At 38.9% G+C, this 27,434-nt stretch overlaps 1 protein-coding gene across 3 annotated transcripts; it reads left to right on the forward strand.

Annotated features, from left to right (window-relative positions):
- The first annotated feature begins 1,253 nt into the window (after positions 1-1,253).
- Positions 1,254-27,434, forward strand: nfat5a (nuclear factor of activated T cells 5a). 3 transcript variants are annotated; one of them, XM_016503619.1, is made up of 13 exons: positions 1,254-1,547; positions 11,094-11,219; positions 13,693-14,269; positions 15,363-15,546; positions 15,640-15,830; positions 15,924-16,096; positions 16,184-16,318; positions 16,493-16,545; positions 16,648-16,780; positions 18,767-18,841; positions 18,956-19,065; positions 19,202-21,470; positions 25,701-27,434. In XM_016503619.1, the coding sequence occupies exons 1-13, from the start codon at positions 1,475-1,477 to the stop codon at positions 25,913-25,915; spliced, it is 4,314 nt and encodes a 1,437-aa protein (XP_016359105.1). In that variant the 5' UTR covers positions 1,254-1,474; the 3' UTR covers positions 25,916-27,434. The 3 variants fall into 3 exon arrangements, with proteins under 3 accessions (XP_016359105.1, XP_016359106.1, XP_016359107.1); XM_016503620.1 differs by lacking the exons at positions 1,254-1,547; positions 11,094-11,219 and adding an exon at positions 12,712-12,818 and having other exon boundaries at positions 13,050-14,269; XM_016503621.1 differs by lacking the exons at positions 1,254-1,547; positions 11,094-11,219 and adding an exon at positions 12,950-13,112.

Consider the following 27,434-nt stretch of genomic DNA (forward strand, 5'->3'; position numbering starts at 1 on the left):
TTGTTGTGGGTGCTTTTTTTTCTGAGGAATTCAAAAGAAAACTTGCGTTTCATCTTTCTGTTTGGTACTTCAGACAGGAACGACAGATCATATACAGCTGAGCTATATGAAACCACATTAAAGATATGTTGAATTGTAGAGCTCTCTAATTCAATTCTTACTAGTAACAATTGAATTACAGAGCTCTCCAATTGAACTAGAGAGCTCTGCAATTACATTCTTACTAGTAGGAATTCATTTAGAGAGCTCTACAATTCAACATATCTTTTTGAACGTTTTTTTATTAGTAAAAATTGAATTATAGAGCTCTGTAATTGCATTTTTACTATAATAATTAAATTAGAGAGCTCTCTAATCGGAATTGTTACTAGTAAAAATTGAATTAAAGAACTCTCTAATTTAAAATGTAACTAGTAAGAATTCAATTGTAGAGCCTCTAATTGTAATTTTTACTCATGAAAATTCAGTTGGACAGCTCTGTAATTAAAAATTAATGGAAGTCAATGGAGATGACTAGTAAAAATTCATTTGTAGAGCTCTGTAATTGGAATTCTTACTAGTAAGAACTGAATTAGAGAGTTCTCTAATTGAATTGTTACTAGTAAAAATGCAATTATGACAAGTAACACTGGGAATAGGCCTAAAACGGCTTGCCATCCCTTTTGAAAATACCAGCATATGCTGGCTAGGTATGTTTTGACGCTGGGATGCTGGTTTATGCTGGTCCTTTGCTGGTTTATGTTGGTCCTTTGCTGGTTTATGCTGGTCTTTTGCTGGTTTATGTTGGTCATTTGCTGGTTTAAGCTGGTCCTTTGCCAGCACATAACCAGCATAAACCAGCAAAGGACCAGCATAAACCAGCAAAGGACCAGCATAAACCAGCAAAGGACCAACATAAACCAGCAAAGGACCAGCTTAAACCAGCAACCCAGCGTCAAAACATACCTAACCAGCATATGCTGTTTTTTTCAACAGGGATAAGCTATCCGAGTGTATTATTTATTTCAGTTCATTCTTAAAAAAAGACATATAGACTACTTGAACATGTATTTGCATTAACAAAATGCTTTAATAATTCAAAGCATACATTATATTATATTACACAATGTATTATTTTACTAAAACCAAACTGCATGACTTGGTAGAAATAAAGTAATACGATAGGCCAAAGTCTAACACTAATGATAGTCGAACAACAATAATGTAAGATACGTTCGAAATCGTGCGCATGCGCAGAAAGGGGGGGAGGAGTCGCTGAAAAAAGGTGAATGGCTCTTATGGCTGGCTAGCTAATCAGATGGAAAAAAAACATATTAAAACGTTCCTGAGTGTGAATTTTACTACAGTACATGTGCTATAAACCCTTCACAAGGATTTTATGATTGAAACATCTCTCTTTCTGTATGCATTGCTCTTGAAGCGGAGCGTGATAAGAGTCGTTTCCTCTGATCTCATGAGGCTTTAGCATGCTAGCATGCCCTCTGATTTCATATCTCTCCTGAGCGCCGATATCGACCCCAGTTCTCCCAAATCGCTCTATTCCAAAGGTAAGAACGCGTTTTTATGATTCCAAATCCTTTCTTCATTCATTTAGAGTTGCACTCGTCTTTATGGAGACGTTTAGCTGTGCGTAAATATGAGGAATTGCTAACGTCTCTTAGCACGAGAGTAGAGCACGCGCTAGCTGTGTGTATTTATAAATGTGTGTATATGTGAGTCAGTATGCCCATTTGTATGAGTGAATGCGAGTCTATGTGTGTGTGTGTGTGTGTGTGTTTGTGAGAGAGTCAATATATAAATGCGTGTGTGTGTGTGTGTGTGAGAGAGAGAGAGAGAGTGGGTGTGTGTCTGTCTGTTTACCTTTACACACATTTTAAGTGACTCGTGGCTCCGAGACAACCAAGGTTTGTTGTCTAACACCAAAAAAGTATTTCAGACACACACTGTACGCGTTTTATGTCCACTGGCTTTTATGTACTATAAATGTTGGACTAGTGGCATGGTAGATGATGCCATATGCAGAAACTGATCCTTAGCTATTATAATTAATATTTCATCTGCCAATAGCAACGCATTCAGCTTGACCGCTGCTAACATGCTGCTGAATCTGGCAGTGTTGACTTGTCATATTAGAAGGTAAGCATGTGACTGGCTGATTTGACCATATGATGTTCCTATGTTGATGTGATGTGAATAGACTGAATGTTTGTGGCTTATGTACAGTAAGTACAGTAAACATGATTGAAGCCAGATACAGTTCACAGATGGTCACCGTGTCGTAAGCCACAGGGAAGTAAATAACAGCCTTTTTTGGGTTTTCGAGCAAATTAAGGATGCAGATTTGAATGTGAATTGAATGTCTTAGCTATAGGCCTACCTGTTGCACATGCAGTACTATTGTTACTTGCATCACTGACATGAATGACACTTCAAAACATTGTTCGGTGAGTAGGGGCATGCTGTTATTTTTCTAAGCAACTGATTTATGTATTTATGTCTGTCTGTCTGTTAGACAACAGTGCAGATGAAAATGTCCTATAGATTTTTTTTTACAACACATTTGCGACTACAGAGCAGCCTTAAGGACATTAACTGGGAACGCTAACTATACTAGTAACTAATTTAATGGGAAGGGGTGGGCTTTAAATGTTAAAAAATATCAATTTTTTTTTCCAGAATTTGCACGATTTTATCACAATTCTTTGTCATGTTGGTTTTACTATTTTTGCAAGTTGTCTGAGCATTACAGCCAAACTAATTTCCCAATTATAAAGACAAAGCCTTTCAAGGTAACAAAATAATATAAAAAAGAATGGCAGATATTTAGGCCAAAGTGGGCAAAGATAAAAATCTTTGTCATTATTTTATCTTTGTTAATAAAATAAGAACAAAGATACACATTACAAGTAGTGGTCAACCGATATTGGTTTTTTGACAACCGATACCGGTGCCGATATCTTGGAAAGCAGGGTGGCCGATGGCCGATATAATTTTATTTATTTTCATTCATATTTAAGAAATCTGAAATCATTTGAAAATGGATTAAAAAATAAACGTGTAAAATAAACATACTTGTACTCTAGAAGACAAAGTATTTTTCACAAATAAATTAATATTTAATAAAAATATAATTAAAAAGGAAGTAAACACTGTAACCAACAGGGCACTCAGTATTCTGGGAAGTTTGTGTGCAATGGGAATCATATTTTTTCAAATAAAGCCAAGGTAACACTCATTTTACATACAGCACACAGTGAAAATGACATGAATATGACGGTGGGCAAATGCATACATCGCAGCATAATTTGAAATCGGTCACGAGTTTAAAGTTTGTCGATCGCACATCTCCAGTGAAGCTGAACTCTCCTCCTGTCCGTATTCAATTCACACGGACTGACCGTCACAGAACACGTGATCATTAGGCCTGTCGCAATAATCAATATATCGACTTATCGTGCAATATATGTCCATGACCTCAATAATTTTTGGTGACGCAATATATCGCACATTATATTTACTTAAAAACTAATGTCACCATGTTTTGTACATTCCATTTGCGCCTGTGTCTTTTGCAGCTTCTCGTACATAACGTGTTGTAGTCATGAGGTGCTAGTTCAAATTTAAAAAATGCTTCTACAAACAAAGTTTCATCTGCAGATATGGCCTTGTTTAGGGATCTGTGCCTTTGTGCATACGGACATCTGACTGCTAAGAAGTGATTGTGTTTTTCAGCAATAGTGTGCACACTTAATTTACAGAGAAAAGAAGGTAAGGAAAAAAATCTGTAGATGGAAAAGCGTGTGTGTGTGTGTGTGTGAGAGAGAGAGAGAGAGTGGGTGTGTGTCTGTCTGTTTACCTTTACACACATTTTAAGTGACTCGTGGCTCCGAGACAACCAAGGTTTGTTGTCTAACACCAAAAAAGTATTTCAGACACACACTGTACGCGTTTTATGTCCACTGGCTTTTATGTACTATAAATGTTGGACTAGTGGCATGGTAGATGATGCCATATGCAGAAACTGATCCTTAGCTATTATAATTAATATTTCATCTGCCAATAGCAACGCATTCAGCTTGACCGCTGCTAACATGCTGCTGAATCTGGCAGTGTTGACTTGTCATATTAGAAGGTAAGCATGTGACTGGCTGATTTGACCATATGATGTTCCTATGTTGATGTGATGTGAATAGACTGAATGTTTGTGGCTTATGTACAGTAAGTACAGTAAACATGATTGAAGCCAGATACAGTTCACAGATGGTCACCGTGTCGTAAGCCACAGGGAAGTAAATAACAGCCTTTTTTGGGTTTTCGAGCAAATTAAGGATGCAGATTTGAATGTGAATTGAATGTCTTAGCTATAGGCCTACCTGTTGCACATGCAGTACTATTGTTACTTGCATCACTGACATGAATGACACTTCAAAACATTGTTCGGTGAGTAGGGGCATGCTGTTATTTTTCTAAGCAACTGATTTATGTATTTATGTCTGTCTGTCTGTTAGACAACAATGCAGATGAAAATGTCCTATAGATTTTTTTTTACAACACATTTGCGACTACAGAGCAGCCTTAAGGACATTAACTGGGAACGCTAACTATACTAGTAACTAATTTAATGGGAAGGGGTGGGCTTTAAATGTTAAAAAATATCAATTTTTTTTTCCAGAATTTGCACGATTTTATCACAATTCTTTGTCATGTTGGTTTTACTATTTTTGCAAGTTGTCTGAGCATTACAGCCAAACTAATTTCCCAATTATAAAGACAAAGCCTTTCAAGGTAACAAAATAATATAAAAAAGAATGGCAGATATTTAGGCCAAAGTGGGCAAAGATAAAAATCTTTGTCATTATTTTATCTTTGTTAATAAAATAAGAACAAAGATACACATTACAAGTAGTGGTCAACCGATATTGGTTTTTTGACAACCGATACCGGTGCCGATATCTTGGAAAGCAGGGTGGCCGATGGCCGATATAATTTTATTTATTTTCATTCATATTTAAGAAATCTGAAATCATTTGAAAATGGATTAAAAAATAAACGTGTAAAATAAACATACTTGTACTCTAGAAGACAAAGTATTTTTCACAAATAAATTAATATTTAATAAAAATATAATTAAAAAGGAAGTAAACACTGTAACCAACAGGGCACTCAGTATTCTGGGAAGTTTGTGTGCAATGGGAATCATATTTTTTCAAATAAAGCCAAGGTAACACTCATTTTACATACAGCACACAGTGAAAATGACATGAATATGACGGTGGGCAAATGCATACATCGCAGCATAATTTGAAATCGGTCACGAGTTTAAAGTTTGTCGATCGCACATCTCCAGTGAAGCTGAACTCTCCTCCTGTCCGTATTCAATTCACACGGACTGACCGTCACAGAACACGTGATCATTAGGCCTGTCGCAATAATCAATATATCGACTTATCGTGCAATATATGTCCATGACCTCAATAATTTTTGGTGACGCAATATATCGCACATTATATTTACTTAAAAACTAATGTCACCATGTTTTGTACATTCCATTTGCGCCTGTGTCTTTTGCAGCTTCTCGTACATAACGTGTTGTAGTCATGAGGTGCTAGTTCAAATTTAAAAAATGCTTCTACAAACAAAGTTTCATCTGCAGATATGGCCTTGTTTAGGGATCTGTGCCTTTGTGCATACGGACATCTGACTGCTAAGAAGTGATTGTGTTTTTCAGCAATAGTGTGCACACTTAATTTACAGAGAAAAGAAGGTAAGGAAAAAAATCTGTAGATGGAAAAATCTCCATACAAGTTATTTGTGCATTTTTCTTTTTTTCTTCTTGCTACTTTGCACTTTTTCTTCTTGAATTATTATGCTGTTACATTAAAAAATGGCAATAATATCGCTTATCGCAATTATTTCTGGGGCAATATATCGCACAACAAAAAGTTGTTATCGTGACAGGCCTAGTGATCATGCAGGTCACATGCACACATCACAAGATCTCACAGCTGGATTCGACTAAGTCTGCAAGGTTTGTGGATATCGGCCGATATATCGGTCGATCACTAATTACAAGTACACCTAATATACAAACAAACAGTGCTTTCCTTTAGGGCTGCACGATAAATCGCATGTGATATTTAATGCGCATCTTGTCAGACACAGAGCCGTTGTTCACTGACAAGCGAACCGCTGATTACAGAACCGGCTTTACTGACAAGATGCGCATTAAATATCGCATGCGATTTATCGTGCAGCCCTAATTTATAGTTCTCAAGCTGTTTGACATGGGTCACGTCACGTGTTCAAGCTTGGCCTTTTGTGTTCATTTCACTTAACTTGACTTTCTAATGATGGACATGTTTAATAGTTCCTTCTAGGAATTGCTTTGTAGATAATTGTTTTATTATGTGGCACCACCTGCGTTTGGTGGAGTTTTACAAAGCCAGCGTTCATGAAGATGGTGTGTAATTATTGTGACACTTTGGCCTCCTTTCCAGCTCCAAGAGAAGTTTCCTGTCCTTTCGAATTCTTTTGAACAGATTTGATCCCTGCAGTATAAACCACTGCCTAGGCTGAGGAGAGTCGGGCCATCCCATTATCTCTTTGTCGTCCAGGGATGCTTAGTGTTAAAATAGCAGGAATGCAGAACATGTGGTATGCAGACCTGCTGACCGCGGCTTCAGTTTCACTACAGACACCAGCGCTTTTATTTACAAAGCATTTATGTTGGGGAGTGTTGTTTCAGGCTCAGATTTCCTTCTCTGTGTTTGTCCACTTTGTTTCTCTGTGCCAGAATGCTACACTGATCCTGAAATTGTTCTATGAGTAATGGCCTGTTCACACCAAGGACAGAAACTATAACAATAAAGTATTAATTCTATGAGAACAGCGATGTCTGCATTACAGCTATAACGATACAGAGGCATTATTTATTTTCCAGCTGATGGATAATAAAAACTTTGACCATCCTGCTTTAAAGAGATTGCACATTTTTAAAGCAGCAGATGACAAAACTGCAGCATGTGCTTTTAATAAGCGTAACATTACTGTGCATTGGTGTCAACACTAATATAGTTATTGCTCTTGGTCTGAATAGATCTTAAACTTCAAAATAGTGTTTGAGACTCTAAAAATGTCAAAACTTTATTTCTTGTTATTTTAACCGAATCACAATCTCACAGTTGGACTTTACTTCTCAATGTGACTTAATTTGTAATTGAAAACACTATTCCCAATTGCTTTTTACTCTGAGGAAAATAGGAAACAGGCTTGCATGAACTAGTCTCATTTTTATATAAGCTGTTTTTTTTTTTTGTCATTTTGTATTTGTTTTAACTGATTTACCACATAATTGGTCTGAATACATTTTAAAACCTTGAAATGTCATTTTTATATTTTCTAGCAACATTAATACGTAGAAACATATAAATAATTTCTAAAACATTACTTTGGTAACACGGTTGAAATGTTAAATCTGTCACATGCTGTTTACACGGCAATAAAATCTACTCGTCTGCCTTGCTGGAAAAAATGTCCAAATGACACCATTTTATGTTACAGTTTTTTTAATAGGGGGAAATAATTCTGTCTCTAATGATTCTGAGAATTGCTTTAGATAATGTAATTATTTGTGTCAAATTCCACATGCTAATTCTTCAGTTACTTAACCTTTTTATTCCTCACAAAAACAAAGCAAATAAACATTAATTTTATTTCATGAACGGTGAAATAATCTATATTTAGCCAAGCTTGATAATAATTATTATTACAGTCTTAAATGTACAAAAACATACAGTGTAATCGCACAGAAATTAGAGTAAAAACAGTGTTGAAACAATTGAGAGTAAAACTGTTGTTTTGGGAAGTAACTTTGTTGTTATGTTTGGCCCAGTCATCTATCAAGGGTTTACAGGTAATGTGAGAGAAGCTGTCATGGTAATATCGCTTCAGTGCTTCCCTATCAACAACGCTGTAATCATCAACATGCTGAAGGAGGCACACCGGCATCATGGGACAGAGTGTCCCTAGATGGAGCTCTGGGAATCATAAACACCTCCTCTGCTTATTAAATATCTGCTGCTGCGCATGAAAGAGGCCGTGCCCAGGGTTAATATCTTATGATATAACTACATGTGCTGGACCTGCAGCGTTCCAGTATTTTTTTAAATTATGAAGCATATGATATGAGGCAGATTTCTAGTTGCTGACAATATTTTTTTGAAATTGTAAATACTTATTTAATTGGCTGGCTAATACAGCTTTTTCAATATAGCTTATATATAGGGTTTTTATAGGGCAACTAGCTGAAATAAAAAGAAAAGTTTCTTATTAACTTCTTATTAACCCTAAAAAGGGCAAAGCCATAAAAGAGACGTCAGAAAATAATTGTATTGCTATTTTCCATCGTATTGGGACTCAATACAATTTCATGTTTTTTTCAAAACTTGACTCTTATTTTTGATTTTAATGTTTGTATTGATATGTCGCCCCTATAAATTCACTGAAAACAGAAAACTTATTTATCAATGCTTGTTACAACATGGTTGTAATTCCTGAACGCTTTGGAATACAGACCTAAGGTGGGTCTTTTTTTAAAGAACACACTTAGCAGATTATTGCTGAAGTGAAAGCATTTCATAAAAAGAATATTAAAAAGTTATAAAAGTTTAAGTTTACAGTAAAGGTAATGTAGTATAAAATTTTTATTATATTTTATATAAAATAAAAATTTTATAAAATATGTTGCACTCTAAAATTGCTATAAAATCAAAGCCATATGTCTAACCAAGTTATGTTCCAAATTTGAAGTTGATATTAGACCGATATGGTTTTTTTGGGGCCGATACCGATATTAGGGAGTAAAAAAAGGCCGATATCGATATATCGGACGATATTCTTTGTGTATATTATAGTACAGTACCAGTCAAAAGTTTGGATACTTTCCCATTCCAGGGTCCAAACATTTGACTGGTACTATATATAGAATACAGTATATACATTAACAGAATATATATACATAAACACATTTTTTGCAATGATCACTCAAATGTGGTGATCAAACACTTGCATAATCACGTGACAGAGATATGTAATGATGGAGGCAGGAGTAACAATTTAACAATAAACTTTATTATCCAAAATGAGTCTGACATCAGTGTACTGAACAGTAAAGTTGAAGTTTATTCAACTTTAATTCAATTAAATTCCATTCAACTTTATTCCTTTGAAGTTTATTTCACTTCGGAACATTCATTCACGGATTTGCACTACTGTCTTCACACACAGACAAAACTTACTAGAGAAGTGTGAAGTGTGACATACCTCTGTAAATAAATACAATATAAATTCACGTCTCGCGCACTTTAATGCCCTTTGAATGTAACGTTTACGTTCCCTTGGAACTGGAATCATGGCGGAATTTCATGTGAAGTCCACTTCGCAGGGCACTTACGGTCGAATAATACAACGCTTGAATGCTGCTGCACCTGAACAAGAGACCTCCTTGCTGAAGGGAAAGTGTTGACTGGTATCACTATCTCGTGAACGCGCCGGCGGATCTCCACCAAATTCTGGGGATCCCTTCAGCTCGAGGAGCCCTCTCGAACTTCACCCTCCGCGCGTCGGTAGCCCCCCCGGGATCGCTTGATCGGTCGGCGCCGGACCGCGAATTTAACCACCCGTAACTCCCGAACCCCGGGGGCTATTCACGCGGGGGTGGTCTCATTCGAAAGAGGGCCTCGAGACGTACACTCGAGTCGCTTTCGAGAGGGTTCCTCGTGGACAAACTAAGTAATTACACCATTTCAAGCACTTTATCTGCGTTATATGTTCTGTAAAAAACATTTTCATATCAGCGGCATATTCAGCGATACCGATATATCGGCCGATAATATCAGCAAAACGATATATCGGTCGGGCTCTAATTTCAAATAAATGCTTTTTTATGCAGTTTTCTGTCTCAAATCAATAATTTTCTGTCACAGTATCACTTCTATTACGAAACAGTTACCAAATATGAAACATTGACTGTCAGACCTTTCCAACAATATGTGTTTTGTCAAGATTACAAAAAGATTTGATTTTCTAAAACACAAGCCACAAAATCACAGAGTATATATATATATATATATATATATATATATATATATGTTTTTATATCTTTATTTTTTTACCCCTAAAAGGGCAACGTATCCCCTGAGATACAAACATTTAGAGACAGATTACAAAAATGTAAGCATGTAATTCATAAAATTTCAATGTAAACCTAAAAAGCTAATGCTGAACAACAGCTTTTTAAACAGGTAAGTCCCCGCCAACATGTGTAAATATGTGAACTAGATCAACTTTTATCAGAGGGAGAGTAGATTTCCCACTACAGGCGGCCATGCAGCTTTAAATGCTTCCAGTGAGCTAAACAAAGAATGTAGAAACAAAGTCACCTCATCTAAATATTCACAACAAACAGCCTTTCAAAATGAAACCAGGAAATGAGACATACACTTTCACTGCTTCTCCCCACAGCTTCTCAAATGTTTGTATCCCCCAGGATACGTTGCCCCTTTTAGGGTTTAGGTTTTTTATATGGTTTTAATTTTACTTTCAGTTTTAGTGAAAACCCTTGTACACAATGTTGTAATTGGATCATGTTATGTATTGCACATGTATTATTTATTTATAAATGTTCTCTTTTTTTTTTTTTTAGTGGGCCGGAGGTGTCTTTTAGATTTGATTATGAATATAACATTCGTACATTTTTGTGATGGTGGTTGCTGTCAGTTGCTGCCAAAAACAAGTCATGTGGTAACATGATAATAACTTGTTTATTGTTAAACTCGCCTACACAATTCACAGACTGTAATTTAATAGGCACACACCAATATTTTTGTTGCCTTTGTCTTGTTCATGCATATTTAGGCTATTAAACCTGGATTTAGTGAAACAGTAAAAATAAAATAAAAAATGTTCGGTGTTGCTGCATGCAGCAAGATGCCATCATTGCTCAAGATTTATTGTTCTTTGTTAGCACATCTTAGTACAAGTTAGTACATCTTCACCTTACCCTGACACTCTCTCACACTTTCTGTGTGTTTCAGAGTCAGTGTATGACCTGCTCCCTAAAGAGCTGCAGTTGCCCTCGGTCGTACAGCAGGACAAGCCCACCATGAGCCAGAAGAGCGGTGGAGAGGCCGGACCTCCTCCTCCGGCTGCCCTGGCCTCAGGTAGGACACTTTTCACATCGCTCCTTCCTTCACTGTCTTATTTTACTCATGTTTTGTTCAAGCTAGAAAGACTCTCCTAATCGGTTTCGCTCAGTCCTGTGTGCGTGATGTTCGGGTGACTTCCTGCTTAACTTTTTCTGATTTTTGTGTTTTTGGATCTTTACTAAACTTTTCTGTTTAGTGGTGTGGTGTTTTAATTTTTTTTCCGTCTCAGCATTTGGGTTTGTACTCTTTCCTTTCTAGTGCTGCTGAACTGTGCTTCCTGTTTCACTTGATATCACACTTTTTTAAAACCCATCTGCAAGTCCTGACATTTCTAGTTGTTACTTTTCTTCACAGTTTTTTTTTCTTTCTCTCATTTGGCTGTTTAGATCATGTCAGATTATTTTGCAGACTAACTCATTTCAAGTGTCTTTCTTGACCTGTCCCATTAAACCAGTTAAAAAGAGCTTCCTGTTATTGCTGTCAGTGGGGTAGAGTGATTTTCTGACTTTTCTCAGATCATGTTCTGGCGTCTGGAGAGCATGTTATGGTTGAGCCAGTCAAGGCGATATTAACAGCACTTACTGGCTGGCAGTGGTCCTTAGCGCATTAGGTAACATCTTGGAAAAAAAAAAATCATAAGTTATTTTACATCTTTGTCTACAATTATATTGGCATTAGGCCTAATTTAAGGCTTTTCGCTTAACCCTTTTGCTTCTTTTTTGGAGGCCTTTGCTTCTCTCAGCTAATGATACAATTACTTTTAATCGGAGTAGGGCTGGGCAATATAGCAAAAAAAACCAAAAAACACATTAAATCTGTTTTTATATATGAATACTTCAAACTTGTTTATGTATTCATTTGCTCGTAAAAAACACTTTTCCCAGCATTGTCAAATCAAATGCAATAAAAAGTAGTTCAATATGATCATGAACTGTTTTACACAATGTTTTTTATTAATTGAATTTAAAAGAGAATGTTTAATAATTTCTGTTTACATGCACCAATACAAGAATACATATTCACAGCATGATGCATAATAAATGCCAGTATTTAAAGTTGAGATGACATCATAGGTGAGCCTATTTATTTTCTTAAAAATGTATGAAAATGATATTTTATGAAAATGCTTTGACTTCATAATCTTTAATCTAAAAAATATAATTTTTACTTGACAATTCACTTCGGTTTTATGCCGACATCAAAATATATATTAAAACATTTGGCACATGAAAAGTCCAGTGCCACACAAGGATGTCTGTGAATATTCTAGAGCGATGACATAAACAAATAATTTAGATTAATTTCAATTAATTTGCAGAAATCACACTGTTGTGATTTCTGGTACTCAGTTTAAATTAGAGACATTATTAAAATATCTTGTTTTATTGCTTTACGCGTTTAAAGTCACTTTGACATTTACAACTTTGCTTCGGTCAACAAAATAATATCAAATATATCGCCCAGTCCTAATTAAAAGGCAATACTGTGATTGCAAATATGCTTGCAAGTAGCCAGGTTAACATTACACTACTTCCTGTTTTGACAGGAAGCTGAGGGATCTTTAAGTGAAGCAGCCCAGACAAATATCAGTGTTTTTGCAGCAATAAATTTGAGGTAAAACAATCAACCAAAACCAAATCCACCACCAAATTAGGACTGTGAAAAAAACAATTATTGATTCTGTACAAAAACTGGCCCATGAAATTTGTCATCTTAAAAAAAAAAACAGATGTTTTTATGAATATGATTTTTTGCTCAAATGATTCTGACCAAAATTTGCTGATATCTACATTGGATGACCAGCACTTATTGTTTATTCGCTGTCATTTGTCGTTTTTATTCCAGGGAGTTCCCTCTGAATCAGGGAGAGTCTGCATATAAAATGGTCTGCAGTTCTCTGCTTCGTAGGTCAGAAGCTTGTTTATTCTGTCTCCATGGCTACGTTCAGTCCCAACCAAATCGTCCAATTGGCATGCATTAGTCGACACCTCAGAATTGTCATTGTGCAATATTATTTGTCTATGAGAGGCTGTTTTGAATAGATCAGCTCTGGGTTATCAACCAGTACCACACCAATTCGCCCAATTGGCATGCATTAGTCTCAGAGTTATCATTGGCCAATGTAATTTGGCTTTTTTAAAATAGATCATCACTGGGTTATGCAGAAGTGACAACAAATGCTCTGTATACCGCTTACGCATGTTTATTTTTTGCTTTTTTGTGATAGGACTAGTTATTGGGCCATTATTGAGATTCTACAAAATGTTCCAAAGAAGAATTAATATTCATTTAAGAAAGAAATAGGGGATTGGATAATGCATCAGCTTAATTAGGCCTACATCAATTAACGATTTCATATTAACAAGACATTCAAAACAGATAAAGGGCAATGACCAGATATCATGTCGAGTTTCACTGCTTGATCGGGACTGCTAGCCAGATTTGCACGGACAGGTTTTATTAACGTTCTGCATTGTACACACTACAGATGCTGCTGCCACTTGCGCCGCTGCCTCCTCCCCTGGAGGACTCAGCAGTACACTTCCTTCCTGTCCCAGCATGCTCTCTGCTACCTCAGCCCCAGAGCAGGCTTCCAGGCTCCACAGCGGTCCTGCCGCAGAGGGGATGCCAGAGAGGAAGGGTGTGGAGCCTGGATCAGTGGTGGCTATCAGTGCGCTAGATACTGTCGGAGCCACACAGAGCCAGGCGACCCCTTCAAAGCGGCGGACCGTCCTGAGCATCTCGCCCCCTCCGGAGGACCTGCTGGACGACAGTCGCATGTCCTGCCAGGATGATGTGCTTCCCAACCAGGACTCGGAGCAGAGTAGCAGTATGTGGATGGACGACTCCGTGTCCAACTTTAGCATGGGCAGCAGCAATTCATACAACGACAATACTGAAGTGCCCAGAAAGTCTCGCAAGAGAACTCCTCGCCAGCGGCCGGGGCCAAAGCCTGCGGCCCGGGAAGAAGCCGGCATGGATGTGTTTGATGCAGACAGCGCTAAAGCGCCACACTTTGTTCTTTCACAACTGGGTTCAGACGCCAAAGTCACACCCAAAGTGAGGTTGGTGACCTTACTTGTTGTCATTTTTACCTCAAAAATTTCAAAATGAGGTTTGATGTAGAATTTAAAGGATTAGTTCACTTCCAGAATAAAAAAAAAGTATGATAATTTACTCACCCTCATGTCATCAAAGACGTTCATGTCTTTCTTCAGTTGCAAAGAAATTAAGGTTTTTGAGGAAAACATTCCAGGATTTTTCTCCATATAGTGGACTTCAAACAGGGACCTACGGGTTGAAGGACAAATTGCACTTTCAATGCAGCTTCAAAGGGCTCTACACGATCCCAGCTGAGGAATAAGGGTCTTATCTAGCGAAACAATCTGTAATTTTCTAAAAAAAATTTAAATTTATATACTTTTTAACCACAAATGCTAATCTTGCACTAGCTGCACAATGCACATCCGCAACTTGACGCATTACGTGATCACGTTGGAAAGGTCACGCATGGTTAGTTCTTTGTCTGTGTACTCCGGTTCAAAAAGGTGGAGCAGCAACTTCTCCAACATCAAAATCGTCCGACATCTTTGTTTTACCTTTTTTGTAAAGGGCGTTTGACTTTCTTTGCACGTTTGCTTTGTAAACAATGGGTCTGTACTTCCCTCTACGTCACACGTGACCTTTCCAACGTAATAACGTAATGCATGAAGTCCAGCTAGTGCAAGATGAGCATTTGTGGTTAAAAAAAGTATATAAATGTACATTCTTTTTTGTAGAAAATCACAGATCGTTTTGCTATATAAGACTCTTATTCCTTGGCTGGGATCGTGCAGAGCCCTTTAAAGCTGCGCTGAAACGGAAATTTGGACCTTCAACCCATTGGCTCCCATTGAAGTCCACTATATGGAGAAAAATCCTGGAATGTTTTCCTCCAAAACCTTAATTTCTTTGCAACTGAAGAAAGAAAGACATGAACATCGTGGATGACATGGGGGTGATTAAATTGTCAGGACATTTTAATTCAGGAGTGAACTAATCCTTTAAAAACACGTCACGGAAGACGAGTCACTGTATGTGTATGTAGTTGCTTTTTTGCAGTGTATTAATGTTTTTTTTTGTTGTTGTTGTTTTTTTACTTTTTCATTTTACCTTTAGCTCCCTGGAAGTGTCAAACAATCAGAAGGGGTGCATTCTTTCCATTCAATACCCTCAGAAGAGCGAAGGGAAGGAGCTGAAGATTTTGATTCAGCCTGAGACGCAGCACAGAGCACGATACCTCACGGAGGGAAGTAGGGGATCTGTCAAAGACCGTACCCAGCAAGGATTTCCTACAATCAAAGTAAGAATTGAATGCACATTATATTATCTGGACAAATATGCGTTTATGGATAATACAGTTTATGTGGTAACGTTTCTAAATGTGGTACATCAGTTAGAGGGAGTCAGTGAACCAGTGGTGCTCCAAGTGTTTGTGGCTAATGACGCTGGACGTGTGAAGCCTCATGGGTTTTATCAAGCCTGCAAAGTGACGGGGCGCAACACAACGGCCTGTAAGGAAGTGGATATCGAAGGGACCACAGTTATTGAAGTAAACCTTGAGCCGACCAACTCTATGACCCTAGCGTAAGGATCATTCTGTCTGTGGTTTCCAGTGGCAGTTATAGTCTCTTTTAGTTAATATGTATTGTTAAAGTATATTGTGATGTGTCTTGGCAGCGTGGACTGTGTTGGAATCTTGAAGCTGAGGAATGCCGATGTTGAAGCTCGTATAGGGGTTGCTGGCTCCAAAAAGAAGAGCACTCGAGCTCGTTTGGCCTTCAGAGTCAACATCCCAAGACCTGATGGATCTGTCCTAACCCTCCAGGCCCTCTCCTCTCCTATTTTATGTAGTAAGTGCAAAGGATATCGGGGTGCAGATTTGATATTAAGGGATATTATTTTCCACATTTGTGACTTATTCCTTGTCACATTTTCAGCTCAACCAGCTGGAGTGCCTGAAATCCTTAAGAAGAGTCTTCACAGTGGCTCTGTCGCAGGAGGAGAGGAAGTCTTTATCATTGGCAAGAACTTTCTCAAAGGAACCAAAGTTCTTTTTCAGGAAAATTCTACAGGTATTGCATGCATGATCATCTAATGCCTTTTACATCTAACAAGCACTATAATGCCCCACACATGGCAATGAGACATGAAATTTAGCTTGCGTAGCTAGTATGATAAACAGTCTCCTTTCTGTGTACAATATGTTTTGAACCCAAGTACATCCTTTTCCTTCGTTTTCCTTTCAGATGAAAGTGGCTGGCAGGCCGAAGCAGAAATTGACATGGAACTTTTTCATCAGGCAAGTGCAGGACATGGCTTTACTGTTTTTAGTTCTGTTGTGTAATACTTATCATTCATAAATATCTTGTCTAAAGCATCTTTTCAACATAATTCGATCCAGAATCATCTAGTGGTGAAGGTTCCCCCATATCATGACCAGACAGTGACCTCCGCAGTGTCCGTTGGGATTGCTGTAGTGACAAACGCAGGGAGAACACATGATCTACAGCCTTTTACCTACACTCCTCTAACAGGTTGGTGAAAAGATGATACATTTATGATATCAACAGATATCCAGCTCAAAAGTTAATGAGAAATATAGTGAATATGTGTTGACCGTAAGCAAAGTGTGTAATTTTCTTCTTTGGATAGTCTTAGACCAGTGGTTCCCAACCTTTTTTAACTCACCGCCCACACAAGCAAACACATATATTTCTGCGGCCCGCTACAAAAAAAAAATTTAAAATAAACAAAAATTTAATTAACCTATTTGTGTCGAGAAGGTAAAATCAAATTTTCACCAATTGTGTGTGAGGTTTTCCAGCCTTTTTCAATGAGCTTTGCAACACAATAAGGTGCCTCCACTCTTACCCCATGTCCTAACCAAACGCGACAAGATTCCAGCGACATGGAATTTGGCTGTCCACACCAGACGCGATGCAACAACGCGACGTGACAGAATCAATCAAATAACAGCCATTCAGAAGCGCAGATACTCACTGCACTCCCGATGAAATAGACAAGTTTGTAATCTAATTTATAAATATTAAACCTTTTTAACATTATTAAAAGTACATACTGAGTGACTGATACCTTCTTTGTTATGAAATACACTTGTTGGTTCGCATTGAGTTCACAGTTTTAACGTACATGTTTGCTTTAATTTATTTTTAAGATCTGAGGTAAACTATCTGTTGTTGTTTTCAGTATGAAAGTGAAGTGACGTGTGGCCAAGTATGATGACACATAATCGGAATTTGTGCTCTGCATTTAACCCATCCAAGTGCACACACACCGTAGTGAACACACACACCGTGAACACACACCCGGAGCAGTGGGCAGCAGCTGGGGGTTCGGTGCCTTGCTCAAGGTTCTCACCTCAGTCGTGGTATTGAGGGTGGAAGAGAGCGCTGTACATTCACTCCCCCTACTGACAATTCCTGCCGGACTCGAACCCGCAACCTTCAGGTTACAAGTCTGACTCTCTAACAATTAGGCCACGACTGCCATAAATGTCATGCAAAATTATATTCAAACTCACATTAGACACTTTTAACATTGACTAAAGCACAGTATCAGTACCTGAGATTATCATTGTTATAGTTTGTATGCTGTTGTTCCAGACGCGATGTCGCAGAAATAGAAACTGTTTCTAAAATAGAAATTTTGCCTGTCGCCAAGATGTCAAGATGCCAAGTGTCGAAAAGATAGCCTACCTTTTATCGCGTGTCGTGGCATCGCGTGTAGTTAGGACACGGTGTTACTGTTGTCGTTGCCAGGGAACGCAGTTTCAAGCATTTTTTCCTGCTTTGATACTCTTAAGTTTGTTCTCAAAAAACTCTGTAATCTTGGATGTAGGGCTGGGCGATATAGCTAAAAAATTTATCAACGATATAATGTTTCATATCGTTCGGTATCGATAATTATTGAAATTTTTTATGACCTTTTTTAAAACAGCAATAGAAATTGTTTTCTAATTTAACCACTGTATTTTTTTATTATTATTATTTATATTATTATGTTATTATTATAATAATATTATATTATTATTTATATTAATAATACTTAGCGGCCCCCCTGCAATACCGTTGCAGCCGAAAACCAGTCTTAGACGGTATCATATTTTATGGTTAGGGCCTTGAACAATAAATCAGTTGGGTGTAATTTTAGGGGTGGGGTTAGGGTTTTAGTGGTAGGGATAGTGTTTTCCCTATGGTTGTTTGATAATAATGTTTGGCAGCATGATTAGCAATGCATATTATTGGGTAAATTAAGCAAATTTACTTTGGTAAAGCAAGTATGAAATTGTGAATCTTAGTATAGCAAAGGCTTATCATGTGAATATTAATTTGGTCATGCTGACAGTGCTTTGTAACTGTCCTGAAGTGTCCGTTTGCATGGCATAGAATTGGTACATTTGCAATGTTCCGGTGACACCCTTTGGGACAGAGTATTATACAATTGCACTTCTGCACCAGCAGATGATGTCATCATTCATTATTTTAACTCTTTTCAAACAGAGAAGGTTGAAATACCAGTGAAATCAGAACTGCCAGTCACAGTCAAGGCTTGTACCTTTGAAGAGCAGATAAAAGGTGTGGCATTATCAAAATATTTACATGTTTTGCTGCCATTACACTTTTAATTTTTTGATAGACTCCTTAAAGCTTTAAAGTTTGAACTCATATATTTTATGACTTTGTTTACAGCAATGCAAACTGAGACCAGTTGTCTAAACAATGTCTTAATGTTACCTATGGTCAAACGAGAAGAACCTATGGAAGTTTCCTGTAATGCAGCACCTTCAGACATTTTTAAGGTACTGTCATCCTTTTGTAATTCAAGTTCCAGGTTTAACCTTGGAATCCTTTAGTTTAGGAATTAAACCCAAGCAAAGTATTGATTTTATGAATGGGGCATGAAAATTAACACATTTTCTCATTTTTTAAATGCAGCCTGTAGAGGCCCTTAGTTCAACCCAACAAATCTTGGAGATAAGTACTGTCCTTCCCTCTGCCACCAAGTCTTTTCCAAGTCCTGTGGCTCTTCAACCCGTTGACTCAAAACAGCCATCAGCTCAAATATTTACAACTCAAGAAACCTTATCCACCATACAGAAGCAGGACATACCTTCACCTGCATCGTTCCAAGTGTCCTTGTCGGAAGACACAACAGTTCTCCAGCCTGTTCCCCCTCAGGTCCCTCAGCAGTTCTTGCGGGAAACTCCAGAAACTTTGTCTCCAGAGGACAACAGTGCAGATGGAAGTGGAATGGTATTGGTGGGCATAGACTCTCGGAATCCTCCATCCCAGCGTCCACAAGTTCAGGCTCTTTTGCCCCAGGATGGTGTTGCACAGCTAGAGAGAGCGGTAAGAGAGCTGCAAGCACAACAACAGCTAAATTCTGTACTTTATAGCCCGACACCATCTGCAGAGAGCCTTCAGCAACACGTCCAGGAAAACATGAACAGTTTAAGGTTGGGTGGAAATGAGACAACTCTAACAAACCAGCTACAGCAGCAGCAAGAGCAGAATATATTGGAGAATCTGCATCATCAGCAACAGAAGGCACTTGTGGATCTACAACATCAACAGACAGTCCTTGAAAATTTGCAACAACATCAGAAGGTCTTGGAAAATCTCCAGCAACAGGCTCTTGGCAACATTCAGCAGCAGCAAACACACAAAGTTTTGGAGAATCTACAGCATCAACAGCAGCGCCAGAAAGTCATGGAAAACATTCAGCAACAAAGTTCTATAGTGACTCTGCAGCATCAAAAAGTTCTTGATAATCTTCAACAGCAGCAACAGCATCAGAAAAATTTAGAAACTCTTCAGCATCAGGAAGTAATAGAGAGCCTAAAGCAACAATTACAGTCAGAGCTCTTGCAGACACATATTCCAATGCAGTGCACGCCTAGCTTCTCTAATGAACAGCAAAGCTCCACACAGACTAATACTCTAGCGCAGCCCCCTGAAGGCTTCCTCCAGAACCCACCCCAGCAGCAGCAAACTACTCTTTTCCAACAGACAGGGGGTCTTATGTCCATTCAGACATCAAGCTTTCTGCAGCAGCCATCCTCTCAACCCTCACCTCCACAGCCTCTTTTTCAGAGTCATAACCCTTTGACTGAAACGCAAGACTCGCAGACAGTACTCTTTGGAACCACAAAGTCGACACAAGTCCAAGCAACCTTATTTCCTGGTACCATGACAATGCTAACAAGCACCAATCTGCCTACAGATCAGCAGGCTCCTTCAGCTAGCTTGTTTATTGCGCAGAGTGTGTTGCCTGGCCAGCTATCATCGGATAATAACCCGAACCAGCAGCAGCAACAGATAGCTTTCCTCACGCCCATGCAGACATCTGGAACAGAAGCTCAGACTGTCTCACTTTTTCAGGGACAAGCACAGTTGTCCACCCCAATGGAACAACAACAGTCTCCCCAACAACAACAGATGACAACACCCCAACAGGCCCCTCTTTTTCCAAATATTGCCACAATATCCCCAAATCAAACACAGCCACCAACACAGACAGGCATATTGTTCTGTACCACAACCATTAATCCCCATGATCTGCCCCAGGCTCTGCTATTCAGTGGCCAGAACCAAGCTTCACTAGCAAGTGACCGTCTCCCAGAGAATATCTTTCAGGAGCAGCAACCCATGCAAGTTGTTCCCAGCTCTGAAAACATTACTGTAAACAACCCTTCAAACCAACCCACCGCCTCCGCAGCCCAGCCAACTCCGAATCCACCAATTATTTTTCCACAAGCCAGTGTTGTGAGTGTTTCCCAACAAGACTCGGCAGAGCCCATGTCTTTTCAAGACCAGAGCGCCGTTGTGAGTGACTCGTCTGCCAGTATGCCTTCAACACGGACAGAACTTTTTCAGGACCAGCAACCTATGCAGGTTGTCCCCAGTGCCACCAGCGTAACCCCTGTCTCTCCTACAGACCAACCTTCTGTCAACATTTTTTTGCCTCAGTCAGCCATTTCAGCCCTGCAAGGTAGTGTAAGTGCTCAGGAGTTACCTACAACTGCCACAGCAGCCACCATCTTTAGTGGACAGAGTGGTGTGGCAGTGGGCGGTCTCCAGAACACCACATCTTCCGCCCCTCAGCAACCTCCCAGTCAACTCTTTCAGACAGCTATTGGGGGAACTCTCAGCCAACCTGGACAGCCAGGACAAGCAGGCCTTTTTCTTTTTGAGATTCCCAGTGGTAAGTGCAATTAAGTCAACATGAAATCAGAATTGCAATCATGCTCAAAAGATTCTTTGGAGCAGTGCTTCTAAAACCTGTCCTGGGGACCCCCAACACTACGCATTTTATATGTCTCCCTCAATGGACACAACTAATTTAAGTTTTGCAGTCTCCTTTAAATGAGCTGGTCGGTTGAATCAGGTGTTAGAAGAAGACAACAAAATGTTCAGTTGTGGGGGGTCCCCAGGACAGGTTTAAGAGGCACTGCTCTGGAAGGTGATCCTGGTCAAAAATGCTCTTTAGAAGTGGGTTTGTTCTTTCTGAGATTCCCAGTTGCAAGTGCTATTATGTCAACAACATTATGTCAGAATTGCAATCTTAGCAAATAACGGTAACATTGGTGCATGTGGAGATGCTCTGGAAGGTTATTCTGTCCTTGACCTTGTCCAGGGGTGTCCAAACTGTGTCCTGGAGGGCCACTGTCCTGCAGAGTTTAGCTCTATCTTAGCTCTAAATACTGCAGGACAGTGGCCCTTCAGGAGCAGGATAGAACATCATTGATCTAGTCCATGGGTAGGCAAGTTCTGTCCTAGGCCACATCCACACAAAGCCAGAGCTTTCCCTATCTGATCTTTTTTTTCCTCGTTCTTCCGTAAACACGGGGTCAACTCAAGAAATATCTGTGTACAAACGAAACATGCCGGGCCAGTATGTGGCGCTGTAATTCTGCCACAGAGATACACTAAAAATGTAGAAGAAGACTTGGATCATGCACATAAACCTTGCGCGCTGTATACAAACCCAACACAACAACAAAGACGAACATGGAACAATACACTTATTACTAGGGGTGTGCCAATCCGATATTCAGTATCGGTATCGGTATCACTCCGATACAGACATTTTCTGCAGGATCAGGGTATCGGCCAGACGAGGCCGATCCAAATCCAATATTCTGCATATACTATTCTGTTATTGTTAAGCCCCACGAAAGCCACAAAAAAACATTATAAAGCACAATAAAGTTTTTGCGCACTATATTTCAAGTGTTCTGAAGCCGTTCCATAGTTTAATGTGAGGTACAGATGAATATTTAAGTCGTTAAATTCAAGTTCTTATAAACTCTTCTCTCCGCTGCGGCTGTCTGTTATCCTCCATTCAGCATTCAAACTACATGTCGCATTCGGTTACTACAGTCAAAACGATGGAACTCTCCAAGATTATTAAATGTTCCTAATATTATACTTGATCTGTAAATAAAGATAAATTATTTTGCATAAAAGGACTATCTTGCTGGAGTTTCGTGCTGTTTCTAAATCATGTAAATTTCTACCGGGTAACTGTTTGATCGCAACAGGCGTTTACCCAGGGGGGGCGTGAGCATCAGTTAATTCAGAGACATTTCCTTGAGGATTTATGAATATGAGTTCCACTAGGGGGCAATCTGACTCCCACTGCTAGTCGACAGTTAGAGCAGAGTTGGCTCGAGTATCAGTCACGCTTATTGACAGTGTAAGATGATTTACGGTTAGCCGTGTCGGAAATCCAACCACGGATTGGCATGTTGTTATCTCAGAAACAGGCTCAGCCATCACATTGAATCAGGTAAACTGGTTATATATTTATGTTTCAGTATAATTACGCACGCTATACCAGGGGCGGTTCTAAACCCTTTTTAGGTGGGTTTCAGCCCCCCTATCTGTCACCTTAGCCCCCCCAAAACTATCTTAACGATCAGGCCAGTGCTGCTTCCTCAAGAAAGTTTTTCATTCTCACGTGTTTTAAGTCTTCTCAGTTTAAACATTAAAGTAGTTTTTAGCCATTTATGCCCAAGACATCTCAGTGCGGTACGCACGCGCTGTGATAAAGCTTTTCTATGCGCACCGCGCACACATCTGAAGTGCAAAAACAGATAGCCTTCTCAGACAGCAGGTGAATACCAATGGCTGTCTTGACAAGTATCCTTGTAAGCACAGTCGGTTGTTTTAAGTGAACGTAAACAGTAAAGAAAATATCAGATGTACATCAGTATAACGGATCCGTACATTTCTTGTATAAATGTTAATCAAAAAGAGCAATTTGCATTTGCTGCTTTAATAGCTTTAATGGATATTTGCGTTATGTTGATGTTAATAAAGTAATTCAGTGTGAATACAGTAATGGGGGGGGGCTGTTGGGGGGCGCGCGAGTGAAATTAGACAAACTTAAGGGGGGCGCATGTCCTAAAAGGTTGAAAACCCATGGTGTAGAGAGCACTATGAATTGTTCTTCACGAGCACAGTAACTGAAATTTAAATCTGTTAAAAGAAAAGGCTCAAACTAACGCAGCTTTAATACACTGCACATTATTATCGCTTCACTTTGTGCTTTGAACTTCTTCATGCGAAGCGCTGTGATTCCGTGTTGCTTCAAGCGCATCATTCTGCGCACGGGATGCGCATAAGCGCTTTGTGCCGGTCTGTATTGGAGCCTTTCGTATTATAATACTTTTGTGCAATGAAAGATTAATAATAGCCTTTTTTGTTCGTCTTATCTATCATATGTTGCTGCAACATTACTGTGCTATACATTTCAAATAAATTTCTTTTAATTTATAATATATTTATATATAAATATATTACTTGTTTTTCATGAATGTATTTTACAACAATACAAAGAGCAATGTGTATCATTTTACCAGATTTAGTCCTACACTTATTCACTTTTATTTGTTCCCCACTAAATAATGTATTTTTTCTTCACTCAAAGTTTAGATTTTATAAAATTAGATTTATAAATCTCATGATTTTCTTAGAGTAACTTTTCCTACCGAATTGTCCACTAACCTAGTTTATAATAGCATTTTTGTTATAGATTATGGTTATACATTTTTTTTGTTTGTTATTTTTCTTAATAATTAAGTTGTCTATAATTAGTAGATCGTGTGTAACACACAAAAGAGTGACGATCAGGTCAACACACATTAAGGTATAGAAATAATACATTGAGTTCGGTTTGGAACTGCACTGGTATCGGATCGATATCTGTATCGGCAGATACTCAGAATTTTTGGTATCGGATCGGGATCAGTTCTGAAAAAATGGTATCGATCCAGCCCTACTTATTACCCTATTTATTAATCTGTGTTAATGTTAGTTAATAAAAATACAGTTGTTGATTGTCTGATCATGGTGTTTGTTGTTGTTATGTGATGTAGTGGTGTCTGACTAGGGTCGAGACGTGGAGTGATGAAATCATCGTTTCCCAAAATATACGGATTGGCTGTACATACAAAAACGCAAGGGTGTCGTTTTCAGATTTATCCACTCTGGGCCCCGTTTAAAAATATAGCAGTTTCAGGCTCCCAAAACGCTGGATCCATATGGACAAAACGCAGATACAATACAAAATGTTTACGTATACAGCTAAACGCGTCTCCATGTGGACGGGCCCCTAGAGAGCCACAGTCCTGCAGAGTTCAGCTCCAATCCTAATCAAACACACCTGATCAAGCTAATCAGTGTCTTCAGGATTACTAAGGCTATAGGTAGGTGGGTTTTTTTAGGGTTGGAACTGAACTCTGCAGGACTGTGGCTCTCTAGAACCGAACTTGCCTACCCCTGATCTAGTCCCAGTCAAAAACTCTTGGATCTGGCATTGGAGTTGTCCTCCATTGTGGAATGCAAACATTTTATAATCAAGCAAATTCTTGGTGATCTGGGCCAGGGCTGGGCAACTCCGGTCCTGAAGTGCCACTGTCCTGCAGAGTTTAGCTCCAACCCTAATCAAACACACCTGAACAAGCTACTCAATGTCTTTAAGATCACTAGAAAGCTACAGGCAGGTGTGTTTGATTAGGGTTGGATCTAAACTCTGCAGGACAGTGGCCCTTCAGGACCTCAAGTTGCCTAGCCCTGGTCTAGGCTATTTTACATTTATTTCTCATGTAACAATGTGCACATCTTCAGATGTTGCATTAACTTTCGAAATTAGTCAGTGGCGATAGCCTTGTGGGTGGTATGCTGACATACTGCGCCGTTGCCCTACGGGCATCCCGAGTTCGAATCCCGACTTGAGAATTTTTCCTGATCCCACCCCCTATCTCTCTCCCACTTCGCTTTCTGTCAGTTCTGTTCTATCGTAATAAAGGGAAAAATGCAAAAAAATAGGCTAAATCTTAAAAAAAAAAAAAAAAAAAAAATTCTAAATTAGCCTAAATGCAGAGGGTGCCATTCTGAGCCTCAAAAAGCCTGTTCTCTCTTTTATTAGAATGTGGACCGCTAATGAATTCTCCTGGTCCGTCGTTGTCAGATCAGCTTGTCACCATGGGCCATCCCGGTTCGGATCAGACCCAGCTTCAAACTAGTGCACAGATTCACCCCTTACTGGACCAGTCCAACAACCTTGATGATAAGATAGACGAACTTCTGGAACGTTTTCAGGAGCAGGAAAAGACGCTTCCTAGGGATTTCTTGGACCATTAAAGATAAGTAGTCTGAAACCTCAATCCAGTAGACCCAACGTCCACACTGCTTGTTGATGTTTCTTTACATCTTGTGTCTTGTGTAGGTATTAACTAAACTTGGGGGTTGTCTCAGTTGGGGGGTCTTCACTTGTATCTATGTTTCTGAAAGCTTGTAATGTGTTGTTTTGGCGGGACATGTTACGTATGGATGTCGTCACAGCTCCTTTCTCTTGATGGACATGAAAGGGTCCACTTCACTGAGGCCACTGTTTGGCATGTCAACATATCATGTGACCCATTAAGCCATTAAGTATATTGGCACTTTGCATTGTGTTCTTGACTTCCACTTGAATCTTGTCCATTTATTGCCATCATTCATCTGTTTTCCAGTAGAAACCAACCTAGTACAACATAAATTCAAAAGCTCTCTGTTGCCGTTGAGATACTAATACATTGTGAATGAATTTGAAATATTTAGCACTTTAGGGAGTTCCTACTGGAGATTCTCCCTTTTAGCTTTGTAACCCATGTGTGTCTACCTGGCTGTCAAAGCGTTTCATGTTTTGATAGTCATAATGCTTTTCTAAAAATGTGTTTGTGTTTCATTACTCTTTAGTGTCTCCTTTCAGAATATAGCCTATTTTATGAGCCATGTTTAATGTTTTAAGTGTTTGAATGTTTGACATGTCCATCTAATCTCTCCATTTTCACATAACATTTAAAGTCAAGATGCTCTATGTAAATCACTCCTCTCCTTCTCCTCTGTTTTAGGTTTATTTAATTTTATTTAAATGATCAAGAGGTCCAACTTGTAGACATGAATTCCTATCAGGGATGTGAAAATGTGCAACATTGCCATTGAGATATGTGAACAGATTGTATTATCATCCACCAGAGCGTCTACAATGTGTTTGTTTATGTGCTCCGCAGAAAGACGTGGAGCACATTTGTACTATATAAGATGCAGCTATGTTCTTGATTTTGAATTATATGTGGTTCATGGTGATTATTCAAATAAGCACAAGCTTGGGAAGAGGATTTGTTGCGGTGGTGCATGCAAGGGATAGTTCACCCAAATATGAAAATCAATTTTTACTCATCTCTATGCCGTTCCAAACTGGTATGACCTTCTTTCATCTGTGGTGCTCAAAAAACATAAATTGAGGGTATTTTGCTTTATGAGGAATGCAGGAATGAGATCTGAGAGCTATCATGGAAATTTTTGGTCTGTTCCTCACACACGGCATCTGAAAACTTGGAATATTGTGCACTTGCTTTTTTATGAGTTAGGTTTAGGTCATTGAATGCTTGTGTTGCAAAGGCACTGAAAACATTCTTCAGAATTGTGCCTTTTGTGTTTCACAGACGAAAGGCGGTCATACAGATTCTGAATGGAATGACAGGAGTGTGTGAGAAAAATAATGATAGGATATTTATTGCTGATGTGAACTATCACAGCTATGGGGGTGTTTTTTGGGCAGCTTAAAATGGAAGTTAGGTCCACATTTCCTTGAGGTTTTAAGAAGGGATTGGTTTGT

Source organism: Sinocyclocheilus anshuiensis, unplaced genomic scaffold (genome assembly GCF_001515605.1).
Source record: "Sinocyclocheilus anshuiensis isolate Anshui unplaced genomic scaffold, SAMN03320099.WGS_v1.1 scaffold4299, whole genome shotgun sequence".
Classification (NCBI taxonomy): domain Eukaryota; kingdom Metazoa; phylum Chordata; class Actinopteri; order Cypriniformes; family Cyprinidae; genus Sinocyclocheilus; species Sinocyclocheilus anshuiensis.